At 35.2% G+C, this 14,251-nt stretch overlaps 1 protein-coding gene across 1 annotated transcript in view; it reads right to left on the bottom strand.

The window, feature by feature from the left end:
- LOC105451836 overlaps window positions 1–14,251 on the bottom strand; it is a 130,194-nt gene that overhangs the window by 52,156 nt on the left and 63,787 nt on the right. The window contains exons 2-3 of the mRNA XM_011692526.1: window positions 12,455–12,912; window positions 10,733–10,970 (exon numbers count right to left, since the gene is read on the bottom strand). Coding sequence (XP_011690828.1) covers window positions 10,733–10,970; window positions 12,455–12,912 — 696 coding nt within the window. The remainder of the gene's footprint in view (window positions 1–10,732; window positions 10,971–12,454; window positions 12,913–14,251) is intronic.

Here is a 14,251-nt window from a genome sequence, read left to right on the forward strand (position 1 = left end):
ATAATAAGCCAGAGACATCAGCGGCAAAAATTAATTTTACGAATAAAAGTCGCGTGCGATATTGATACATTGAACTTCTGAAAAAACACGAGTAGCGAGATTTTTTAAAACGCGACGTTTCGTAACTGTGAATCTTCACTTGAAAAAAAAAAGAGAAAATACCGTTTATAATTATGATTTACAGACAAGTAGTTTTTCATTCCCGGCATTGTCAACTATGTCCATTCATAGCAGACAATAAAAAGGAGGCGCGAAAGTGCGCTTCCACGTGCCACGCAGAGCGATTACCTGATCCGCGTTAAAAGTGCCCGGTATTGATCGTACGATCGCGATCAATCGTAGAAAAAATTCACTTCAGTCATATTTTTTTTACCTAAATGCACGACAGTTTTAGTGCAATAGGGAAGAAACGAGAGTGATATAACATACAAGAGGAGAGGTACACGAGAAGTAAGATTTTGTTCAGTCATGTCCATAGCTGTAAATTTCTTTCGAAATATTTGAAATGAGAAAATTTGTTTTATACTTGCGACTTACAGATAAGCAGCTCTACTTTCTTAGCAGATCTGCCCCGTTCATAGTTGACACGGAAGGAACGACGAAAGTGAATGCCACGACAGCCTTCAGGTGCGAAAGAGGAAGGACGGAGTGGGAGACAGTGCTGAGGGAAAGGTAGACTGAGTGAGATGGTCGTTAACGGGCCGAAGGAGGGCGTTTCTTCCTCCCTGCAATAGAGGAAGGGGTGAAAGTGTGTTTTCAGAAAAACAGTGACTGGTCAAGAAAGAATACAATTCTCTAGAAGTTGCAGTGGAATTAGGACTCTCGGTGATGTGAGGGGTATATAAAGCGAGCGCGCAGTCATTTTAGCTTTGTCGATCACCATACTCGACGACTGCGGTCAAGACCGCCGACGAGTATGATGAATGATGATTATCAAACTAATTTCGCTGGCTCTGGTTACGACGTGCGTACGTAATTGGAGGAAGATTTCAGTGAAGGAATAAGCAGAAATATGATGACCGAAAAAAAATGTCGGGAATGAAAATCACGTACGATTCCGGTATACATTTGACTTTTAATAATAGTACACAAGAAATGAGATTTTGTTCAGTCATGACTCTATATAGTTGTAAATTTTTATTCGAAATATGGAAAATAAAAAAACTTTGTTTATAATTGTAATTTACAGATAAGCAGCTCTACTTTCCTGGCAAGTCTGCTCCGTTCATAATTGATAAAGAAGAAAGCACGAAAGTGGTTGCACGAGAGACCTCACGTGCGAAGCGGTGGGGGGGGGGGGACTGAGTGGGAGAAGGTCGTACAGGAAGAAAGATAGATAGAAGGGTGAGATGGTCATCGACGGATTTGAACAAGTTTGAAGAATGAAGGCCAGTAGGCCTGCCAATGGATGAAGAAAGAGAATTTTGAAAAAGACATGATTGATTGGATAAGAAAGAATGCAATTTTCTAGAAGTTGCGATGAAATTAGGACTGTCTCGTTGGAGTGATATATGATATATATGGGGTATATAAAATGAGAGCGTAGACATTTTTACTTTGTCGTCGCCATGCTTGACGAAAGCGATTAAAATCTTCGACGAGCATGACGATCAAAATACTAACTCCGCTGGCCTTTCCTTGCGATGTATACATAATTGGAGGAAAAATGGAGGAATTGAATGCGTTAGCCGAAAATGTCGAAACTGGAAATTTCGTTTTTGGTACATTCCACTTTTAATTTTCATGATATACGAAAAGCGAAATTTTGTGGAGTCATGAGTCTCCATAACAATATTTTTTATTTAAAATATGGAAATGACATTTGTTAATTTAAATTGAAATTTTCGGCTCTATAAATAATAAATTAATAAAAAGTATAGGGCTGTGGGCCAAAGCACATGTTTAATGCTCCAAATAAAAATAACTTTTTGATTATAATAATAGTTAACAGACGTTTCGATCCAAATAGGATCATTTTCAATGTTAAGCAAAAAAAATTACTAATATATAATATAAAAACAAAATTCGGTCATCTTAACGGTTTAACCATATAAAATAATATACAAGCAAAAAAGGTCGTCCTAACGGTCTGACAATATAAAAATATGAGCACTAATTATTACATTATATATTTGTTAATTTATAATTGTAATTTACGGATAAGCATCTCTACTTTTCTATCAGGTTAGATTTGTTCTGTTCATAGCTGACAAGAAAGTAAGCGCGAAAAAGAATTCACGAGAGTTCTCAGGTGTAAGGGTGAAGAGGCAGAGTGGGAGAAGATACAGGTAAGGAGGAGGGGTAGACAAAAGGTTGAGAGGGTCGTCGACGGGCCATACATTTGAAGGGGAACGAAGTCCTCTCTGGAAGTGGAGAACAAATCGAGAGTACGTTTTCAAGAAGACAAGTGATTGAACAGGAAAGAATCCAGTTCTCTAGAAGTTGCGATGGATTAGGAATACTGACGACGCGCGATGCGTCGTGATAAATATCTAAAGCGCGAATGTCGTCATTTTGCCTTTGTCGTCGTCGTGCTCGACGCTCTCGACGACTGCGGTCAAGATTGTCGACGGGCAATAATAAAATTCGTTCCGAACAATTGTGACTTGCCTAAAAATTTGAAACGTTATACATTTTAATTAATTTAATAGACTGTATTAATTTAGTTTAATTATCGATTGTAGGACACTTAGATACTTAATAAGAACACAGTGTTAAGTGTGCATGTTTTTGTCAAATTAAATTAATAATGACATATGATTTAGAAACGATTTTAATTGACGATTTTGCGAAAGTATTTCAAAAATTCACTCCATCTTTTTGTTTAATGCTGTTTTATGTTTGTTCTTTGGTATTTACTACAACTAAAAATATTCTATGTTGAAGGCTAGATATTTTCTTCCTGGAAAATAGCTACTCAAACAACCATTGATTGAAAAGCCAGTCATCCGTGCGCAGCGTGGAATATTTCACGATATTTACGAACACTATTCCTGTATACGGTGTATACCATGTTCTGCGGCATTAATGGTAGAAAATATTGTTTTCGATAAAATATTTAAAAGATAAAAAGAGCGTGCGTGCGTGCGTACGTGCGCGCGTGCGTGTGCTGTTGGGCAGACGTTTATATGAATACGTTTAATTGACTAGCCAGATAGATCTGCATATTATTTTATCGGGGTATATTTGAAAAGTGCCGGTACATGTAACACATTTTTAATATTATCATATATAAAATGGCTATCGGATGCCAGAAAACTCCTATCTCTCCATCGACGGTTTAATTTCCCGCGATGACTTCATATTTTCGAACATGCTGCTGCGTGTCGTTTTAGAGTTGTTTGCAAAATAAATATTCTATAGGTAAACATACACGGCGACATGTGTACAACAGCGGTGTGTTTTTTTTTAGATTCATCTTTCCTATCCGAAATCTAGCGTATAAATATAAGTAAGCTTCAGGATCAGTGTTTTATTTTATTTTATTTTATTTTATTTTTTGTTGACTTTAATCCGACATTTCCACCGGAATATGGTCGGCATCGATGTTTGCATATATACCGACAACGATATCGTCAGTTTAAGAAATAAATGTGCATAAAATCCGAGCAATCCGGATATCCCGTTGAACTGTGAACGTAAAATCGACCACCGATTTCCTGATCTCGAAACAGAAATATAGCGCGTATCGAAAATGTCGAAAGCTGCTCAGAGATATTTGCATGCAGAACCGTACCAATTAATAAGACCGAAAAACGAGAATGTTCCTCTAAAAAAAAAAAGGGTGTGACGTATTGCAACGAGAGCGACGTTACGTGTAAATTGATCGGTGTCCCCACCCTCGGCATCTCGCTCATCCCGCAGAAATATTATTGCGACAGCGACGTATCTTTCAATCTTGCTGTTGCTTTCGTTTACAGTGCGGACGTCGGATTTACATATCTGTTCAATATCGTCGGACGTAGTCAACACAGCGGCAACCAGCAGCAATTGCAACGCTCGATACTATCTACGATACGTCAAACATGGACATCGGACTGTCACTCCGATCGATCACGCTGGGATTCCGGGACGATGGTAAGTTTGCGTAATCGGAGTTACAGTCCGCCACATCCTCGCGATTCGCGGACCTCCCGGACGGATTTCCGCGTCAAGCTGTCTCGTTCGGCGTATGTAGGTACCGCGGCCGGGCGCGCAACGAGAAATATTCGTCGCGAATTATTCAAATCCGAAGCTTCGAAACCGCGAAAATATCGATGCTCGTCCGTTGTAGTCGGCCTGGAATTCGAAATGGCACTCGGTGGTTCGCGCTATAATAAGAGGATCGCATGACGCTGTCACATGAGCGGCGTGAGTGGGCATCGTTTGCGACAGTCATTGAGATAACGAACCCTTTGTGGTCGGAGTCATTTTACAGCGTCGTAGGGAAAAGCCGCGACTGGCCGCAGTCATGTAGCTGTGGCACCGCTTTCGCACGTGGTAAAAAGGATGCAAGAAACAGCGAATTTAAATTGAGCAGAAGTTAAGTGTCGGAACAATAAAGAAATTAATATTGAATATGATAAAGACCTTTAAATTATAAATGGATCATTCTTTTTGAAGCATTAAAATAAAGTATATTAATCATCAGTTTTCTAAATAAAGGTTTTTATTCAAATTTTGCATAATGTTGGGAATATTGAATAAAATTAATATAAAATTAATTATTAAAAATGTTAATTTGGACGAAATTTAAAACGCTTTTTAGCAGACAAGGCATTTTATTTCACGTAACTTCGTGGTATCCTATTTTCCATCATATTTTAGCGTATTATCTTGAATTACCGGATGCTTAATTAAATCAGAATTCCGACATATTCAACAAACGTTACTGAAGACATCCCGTTCTAGGGTCAAGCAATCAATATAATAGTAATGGCTGGCCCAATACCAACAAAATAATAATGCACGTGCATTGTACGTGCTCTTCCTAACAATGGCCCTCAATAAACGGTGCTCAATAAATGATAGTAATTGAGTAATGCTATTTCACCAATATCCAGATTCATGATGTACCTAAATGATATAAATGAACGAATTATAACATGATTACATATACAATAAAAACTTTTTACTTATCACAGCTTGTTCGATTAAAAAATTAGAATATTCTAAAATAGTTATTAATATCTATACAAAATATCTTTCAGGAAACTTTCCGACAGAGAATTTATTACTTACATACTAGTACAAGCCACAAACATGTATGATCCTCTAAACGCTCGATTGTAACGCAAATCCAAATATTATATCAAATAAGATAATATTTATATATATGAATAAGATAGAGTTTACTTAAAATAAAATTAATTAAAATTTAACATACACGCATTTCATTATACTGCTAGAAACTAGAAAGTATGTAAATTGCTATGTAAACTGCTGTGTAAATTATATTGTACTATTCAAGCAGATTATAAGACGGGGAAATGTTTGAGTGGGACACGTGGCACGCGGTGGTGGCAAAGATCCTTTTCAAGATTCCATGCAAGTTTCTTGCTGATAGCCTGCCAAGTGACGACCGCGGATTGCCAGACGATGCGCAGGTCTCCATATATTTTGGAAATTCCAGGAACGTGACTTGAGATACCGCGAAGATATTTTGGTGTCTAGATTAAAGTTTGTTAAGTTGTTTAATTACTAAGGGGTTTAACAACTATTATGTGACTAAACAGTTGCAACGGCAGCGTGTAGTATTACACTGCATACTGGTAGAAAGAACATATAAGATTAGCGGTCTGTGAAGTTAGAAAAGTAAACGTAAAAACTAAACTAAAAACATAATAAAGCTAAATATTGGTATAAACTAAGAAAACACTTCACTTTAATAGATAATACATAGACTTTCACGAATGAACGAACGAACGTTCACGAACAAGGCCATTCGGAGAGGAGGGGGGGAGGAAAGAAGGGGCATTTGCCTTCCCTCCCCCCTCTCGGAATCAGACGAGTACAAAAACAATCAGAATTTACTCTCCTATTTTTACTAACAATAAATACGAGTATATTTGTCAAATATGAGAGAGCTAAAGTACAATACAAGTACACTACGTTCGGACATTTGCTCCTTGTAATATATATGTATACATATATACATACATATATACATATACAGGGTGTCCCGTAAACACCGTATCAACGCTTAAGAGTATTCCTGAGATCATTTTAAGACAAAAGTTCTAATACCAAAATTTTGGCTATTCAGGCTATAATATAGTTTTTGAGTTATATAAGTGTTTAAAGTTAACTAATCAGATCGTCTAAAGTTGGTGCGCTCCGAAAAAAAAAATTTTTTAAAAATCGATTAGTAATCCTTCCTTAACTATGGACCTCAATATGGTCTGGATAAAATTTCATCAAAATCGATAATATCTTCGGCTCTCGACTTTGAAATTAGTAAGTTTATACATTTCTTGTACATATATAGTATCTGTAAAGTTAGTACATTTTTATTTTCGATTTTTTGGTATTAAAAATGCAAAACTTTTTTAAATATTTTTAGTATTCAAAAATTGTAGAATTATGAAAGTTGCTCGTGGAACTATAATTGTTCTTTTCTAATTAATAAAACGTCATACCAAGTTTACAAATACTGATACATATTATTTTTAGAAAGTTAATTTGGATCAATTCTCTTGCAATCTGACGAATTTATGGTATACGTTGCGTAATTTTGTAATAATTACGCGATAATTATGGAAACATCGTTGATTCATAAATAAATTTATGTTTTATTTATCTAGATGCATCATTTGTGAGTTAAATCATTATTCATGATCTTCACTTCGTATATTATTATACTAATAATTAATTAAAAATATCAATATTCAGTTTTATGTGGCAATAAAATATTATGCAAATATTTATGCAAATATCGGACATAACATGCAACATTGTACGTAGTTTGCGACTACGAGAAGATTTTTGCAATTAAATTTACTTCTATTATTTACTAATCGTAAGAGGAAAATTTTGTAAATCAAGTCGACTAGCTTTAGATATGTATAATAATTAATGCAATATTTCTTATTGCAGTTAATATGTGAGAATTATTGTTTATCGATAATTAAAATTGTTGACAGTGAATATCAAATAATACTGTGTGAGCAGTTGTCATTAGGATGAAACTTCCTTAATTCCAACCACATCACATCGAGATAATTATGTGACGTAATTTACATAGAAGATCTAATATGCTATAGTCGTTCAACCGATTGCAATCACAGTTATGCAATCATTATTATGCAATGACAAACTAGTCCCTTTGCCAAAACCAATTACAATTTCTTGCTTGTTACACCGAGCTTAGAACGGAGCGACGAAAAGCTGAGTTTAGAACATCTCAATGTACGTTTAAATGTGTGATTATAGAGAAAAATCATGTAGAAATTATTATAATTTAAATTACAACGTAAATTTTATTTCACATTAATTAAATTTAAAATATTCAATTTAATATTAATATAATTATGTAATTTTATTTTAACATTAAGGAGAAGGGTGATTAAATTGATGGATATTACAATATTTTTAGCATATTTTTTAAATTATTCATAATTATTTCTTATATTTCAAATATCAAATTTAAAATGAGCAATTGAATCAAAAGTTAAAAGTTGCAGAAAACGGATCTGCTATACGCGAAGAAAATATTAAACCATATGTCAGTTGAAGCATTACTGATATTTTTAGAGATTAATACATTTGCTCTTTTATTACATTTCATCTGGTCCGAATGTCATTTTCTTTAGTTTTACGACTTTGTATGGCGGCATTTATATTATGCGCACGTTTACGCTTCGCAGTCTGCGAGATTTGGTCGAGGACCACCGTAATCACTGTGGTCGCTATTTTAGTACACGCGAAGAAGAACTCGATAACTCACAAGCGAGGCTTTTCGACCCTGACTCAAATTCACACAAGAGCCAGCTGCCACCCATTGCCTAATCCGACGCATTTCGAGGTCCCAGATTAAAAAAGAGATCGGCACAAATCTAGAAACTATATCGAGTCGATTAATTTGATTTGATTTTGATTTATTTCTAAATATAAAAGAATTGTATGTTAAATAATTTTACATAAAAAAAGTATTAAATGTTTTTTACGGCAATTATATTAATTATTATTATAAAGATTTAGAAATTCACATTTAATATTGTAAAATATAGTATATCACTTATAGTAAATAAAAATATATGTATGTAGAATTTGACCATAATAATTAAATTATACGGTATACAAATGATATTTTAGTCTAAATTTTTCTGATATGAATAAGTCGATCTAACGGATGTAATTTACAATAAAAAAAAAAAACAAATCTGAATTCTTTGAATCTTGCACGAGTGAGTAGTTCGAAACGGAGAGACATTTTTCGTTTGAACGACTAGGAGCAGCTTCTCCGGTCGTTCGTAGATACATCGATTCGTTATCGAGATATTGCTTTCGTGCAGCCACCGACAAGGAGAGTGGTTGGATTCACCGAAGATTTATGATTTCGAACGTTCGCCAATTTTTTCTCTTTCTCAACTTTCTACCTACGATCGCCTCGCGTCGCTTCGTTTGAATGTGCAAAAGCATAAAATGAGAATCGTTTGTTGTGCATTATTTTCCTTGATGCGAAAGATAACGTTGCATAATAAAGGAATATTCTCATATTAAACTTTATTGTTTTATTAATGTTATTTATTGAATATAATAGCTGAATAAGTATAATAAATAAAAATATGCGAAAAATACAAAGAGGAAAGGATAAATTCTCGATTTCTGATAGTATCATTATACTGATATAATATAATATCAGTTATTGACAAATCTGGTATATCTACTGTAAACTTCTCAAAGTAGGCAGTATAGTAATCCATTCAGTTTCATCGAACCACTAAAAATGACTACTCTGATTAAAGTGGAAATCGTGATCGTTGGAATAAAGGAGTCCATTCTGCGTTTCTTCCGCTTTGCAGCTTCGACTCTTTTGTGGGTCAGTCTGAGAAAATTTACTATCTTCCCGCGGTATCCTTAGCCAACGAACCGAACCACCGGGATGTATCAATCACTCGAGGCCTCCCCTACTCCTTCAGAAAGTTCAGTCATGTTCATGCTACGAAGTTGCATTAAACTTATACATATGAAACGTGGTAGAAACATATAGTACTTCTGAAGTTTCACGGTATAGGATAAATATGAATGAAGATGATTTCGGCAGTCATGTTCGCCATTATTTGACAATAACACCGTGGAATTCTTACGAGGTCTTGCCAAAATTCATTTATTCACTATCGAGTAGATTATTTCAAATAAAAATTTTTTTTACGTTGTAAGATTTATGTTCTTGTTATTATTTGATGGATGAAATTATTGTAAATTGCGCAGAAATGTTTTGTCCAGGAGAAGAAAAGAATTGTGTACGTATTCGTTGAAACACCTAGAATATCATTTATCAATAAATTCTTTCAATATATAATTGGATTTACAATATTGAATTTATTGTACGCTTCTCAATCCAATTTATGAAAATTACGCAACAATATTTTGATAAAATTGTTTTCATCTTCTTCTGTGATGCTTTGAAATGAAATCATACATTGCATATTGTCTTTATAAATTCTCGATTTTACATAGTAATCATTCGTAACAGTTACAAATCTTTTTATCGAAAATTTAAAGTTATTTCGCATACATTGCATTTCTTATAAATTAATGAACGAATATATTTGTAAATTTTGATTTATCAGATATATAAAGAAAAACGAAATGGTCGATGAATGATGAATAAATTAGAATTTATTGATAAATAAATTTGAATTTTATCAGTATCGCTATAATAAGAATTAAAAGACTTTATAAATTAGCATGTATAACGAATTTCTGTAAAGGATACAGATTCGTGATATACTATAACATTCATATATGGATAATAATCTGATCGTGCCATTATACGATCTGTGCTCGAGAGATAAGTCGGATCTAACACTCTTTACTTAACCGGGATTTCGCTCGAAAGGAAACGATGTTTGTTCAAAACATTTGCCCCGGGATACCGGGGAATCGTGGATCAAAGGTTTTCCTCGTCCGGAAAGAGAGTTCGCCATTCCAACACGCTCGCCTTTTTTCCCCGCATTATCAGCGAACGGTGCGCAGCAGTAAAGTGAAATCTGGCTAGCGTGTTCTTGCCGCGAGCAATCTTGTAAAAGTTCTCTCGGAGCTTGAAAATCGATTTCTCTGAGAGATACGATATGTATACGTTGTGGGAAATCGATTATTGGTCATTGAACCACCGCCGCAAAAATGATTGCTCCCTCAATATTCTGGTCAGCGACGCGATATTCGCGGTTTAACGCACAAGCTATGATTATCTGATAAATTATTTATCTCTCTCCTATTAATTCGAACGTTACATATGGCCTCTCCCCACAACTAATCGCAGGCTTTTAATTCGTGAATGAGATACAAATAATGTATTATTATGTCTCCTTTTCACAAGTACTTATTATATGATTAAGAATAATTATTTAAGATTTTAATTTACCGCTTGCTCCTTTTAATATAAATAACTCACGCAAAGTAAATGATTGTGTTTTTGTTTGAATTTTTATTCTAGACATATATTCAGAGCTTTCTCTCCCGCTTTCAAGTCGTTAATTTGTAATTTTAGTTCAAACTCTATTGCTTTTATTACAAGAGAGCGACTTACCTTCCAAAACTCGAACGCAATCTGTCGAATTCGGATAATTAGCGGGATAATTCGGGCTGTAAAATTCATTCTTCGTCAAGTCTCCGATCCGAAATTTATCGCAGCTGTCCGGGGTATGTCTCATGTAGCGTCGCGGCATGGCGACGCCTTTCGTGGACGTCGTCGTCGTCGTCGTGTTTCTCAAGTTCCCACGCGAGAGCGTATCGAACGATAGTCGTGTCTCGGGCGTTGGCACTATCTGTACACATTGTAAAGTCACATTTGAATTTATATGCGAGGGCCATCACGTGTAAAATAATACACGATATTTACTGTGATTTATGCAATGGCGTTTTGAAAAATTACGAGACAAGATGAAGATGTCAGTTCGCGTGTAGCAATTTCAACGTGGGGAAGCCCTTCGCGGCTTTCGTCGTTGCGCGCGGCGTGTCACGTTAATTTGAGCCACGCAAGATTGAAAATTTATACGATCGGTGAATTATAAGCCTTTAATCCGAGATATCAAGCCGTTAATTAAATGGAAGCCCAATTCCGCTTTGGGCAACTGGCATTGCAACAGCGCTAAATTATAGTTATCGCTCGCATTACGATATTGGAAACGGCGCTGAGTAATTACGACTATTATATCGTTATGAGAGATATCGATATCAATGAGAGGTATTATACTATGGAATATATCTTATAGAAGAATCCATACTATTGTTTAATCCCGATATCTTGCTTAATATTTAATTTGTTCATAAGTTCAAGAAGATCTCTTTAGTTTTTGCAGAAATTTATAAAAAAATTGGCGCAGATATTTCTACGAACTCTGAATTCTATTTAATTATCAATGAAATAATTTAAGAGGATAGGATACTTTGACCAGCCTGAAAAATAAAGATTTTTCGAGCTTAGATTACAGGAAGAGCATATAAATACGATCCACTTGTATAATTTGGCACTTTATTACATATATCAAACTTGTTATGTTTCAAATTTTATTGAAAAATATTAATCTCTCGAGGAAATACAGCAATCCGTGTAAAACATGCACTTTTAAAAGGTGTACATAATTTCGCCATTTTGGTTATTTTGAAACAAAAAATCGAAACAGTTTCATCAATTAAAATGTACTCCCTATCGCATGACCGACGATTTTATTGATAACATTTTCAGTTTCCAAAATACAATAACATTTATAATGTCAAAAAATGTGAAAAAATTTAAACATGTTTATTTCCGTCAATTTTCAAAAAAATGAAATAAAGCTCGGTCACGCAATAAAGAGTACATTTTAATTTATAAAACTATTTTGATTTTTTGTTTCAGAATAATCAATATGGTTTTTAGTGCACGTTTTACACGAATTGCTATATTTCAATTCTCGAAAGATTAATATTTTTTAATAAAATTTGAAACATAACAAGTTTAATTAATATATGTAATAAAATGCCAAGTGGATCGTATTTATACTTTTCCCGCAATACAAGTTCAAAAAATCTTTATTTCAAATCCTGCTCCCGCATAAACAATTCATGGTCCCAATTATTGTAATTCTTGTTACAGTTTTAAGAATTTCAGAAATTAAATTCTAAAATAAGAGAAGTAGAGGTATGTGCAAGGAAATCTAATTACTAGTCCTGAGACCTATTATTCTGGACATTCGGGACATCTGCAGCCCTTAATCGTGACCAAATTTCCAAGTAATCGCTACTAGCTACGAGATTCGGTACGAATTACGTCATAGGAGCTTGTAGATATCGGCGAGGTCCTCACGAGGTGATAGCCAATCGCCGACGACGGCGAGGACGATGACTCGATGGAAATCCGATTGGACGGATCCGTCTGGCTCGTTTCATTGCTCCTGGAGGAGATGGACGGGTTATGGCTCGTGATCCTTGCGTCCTCGGTGTCATTGCCCCGCGGCAACTGTACCCTCCTCCTCCCTTCCTCGTCCTCCTCGGACCTCTCGACCATCGTTCCCAGGAAACTCAGATCCGATCGAGTCCCAGGACTCGATCTGTCTACGCTCCAAGAGCTGGTATCTGGGAGCTTGCCGTTCGAGGGTCTAGTCTCCTTCGCGGCATGCTCTAAACTCGAGGACGGCCAGGATCGCGGTGACGAGGATCTACTAGTTTTTCGAGCGCTGTACGTGCTCCACCGCGGGTCCTCAGCCTCTCCCGTGGACGCTCCAGTAACTGAAACAGTAACAGTACCGAAATAATCAAGTGGCGTACAATTAGTTTCGGTAAAAAAAATTTGTATTCAAAATGTGCTTCATTGTAGTAGTTAAATGAAAAACTTTCCATCGTGTGATTGCTACGGTAAAATTTAAATATTTTATAGTCACATAGAGTGACATTGGATAAGTTGTTGAAGTGGCAAAGTCAGCAATTAAAAGCAATACCGATATTTCTCGCGTTGCGTCGTTATTAATAATTTTCTAACTCGAAAAGTATTTATAATATAAATTTTTTATATATACTTCTTCAGCCAAATTGAATACAATTCAATTAATGCCAATTAATTAATCGCAGTCAAGATCGTAGCATTCAAATACGGTTGAAAATGGAAAACAGGCGTGTTTTTCTCGAGAATAGTCGATTTCCAATTTAACGCGATTGAATGGAGAACGATATATATGAGTAGTACGCAGGAAGGCGGACAACTAAATTGGGCGCTCGAATTCTATCCCTGAAAATGAACGTAATACCAACAATTCTCGTACGCGCCTTTTTAACTTTCGGTCGTTCTCGCTTTTTTTTAGCTTCCAACGCTCGCTAACTAACGAGGTTTAATGTTGTCGCTCGCCTGCATGAAACTGTAACTTGATTCGCAATAAAGTGATCCGCCTTGATTTAACGAGTCAGGGCAATATCGGCCTTTGTGTTTCTCTTGTTTGCTGCTCTCTTAAATTAGAGCTATCGCCATTGCTTGCTACATAGATCATCGCAGAAATATCTACAAAAATATTATATAGTATATAATAATTTATTTTAAATTTTTCAAAATATAATTAAATGTCTTAACAATTAATTACATATCTAAGAATTAATTAGATGTATTTTGTCTCATAATCTCTTGGAAACAAAAGCTCATGTTACTGCTAAATAGCGTTGTCTGATTTTACAGTTATCCGCTATTTCTTCAATATGTGATGAATAATAATATATATACTTAATGTGTGTGTAAATGTGAAATGAGATTCATACAGTTTTCTCTTTGCTAAATATTCGCCAAGGATATAAATTGCATTAATTTGCATAAAGTGGAGTAATACTTTACAAGAGAGGAATACCATTTCGTGCGTAACATCTTTCTGTCGAACGCATATTGCATCTTAAAAAGTAAGACGGCAACCTATATGATGCATTTTGTGCAACATTCAGACAAGGGTATCTCACTATAAGATTTTAAAGTGTTCCTTTTTTCCTTTTACGAGGTCGATGCAACGCGTCTTCTCTCCTCAGGCTAAAACTTGATAACCTCATGTGACTGCACCACCCGTTGCATCTCGGTGGCTAAGTCTTCTATTTT

Source organism: Wasmannia auropunctata, unplaced genomic scaffold, assembly GCF_000956235.1.
Source record: "Wasmannia auropunctata unplaced genomic scaffold, wasmannia.A_1.0 LD336043.1, whole genome shotgun sequence".
In the NCBI taxonomy this organism is placed as follows: domain Eukaryota; kingdom Metazoa; phylum Arthropoda; class Insecta; order Hymenoptera; family Formicidae; genus Wasmannia; species Wasmannia auropunctata.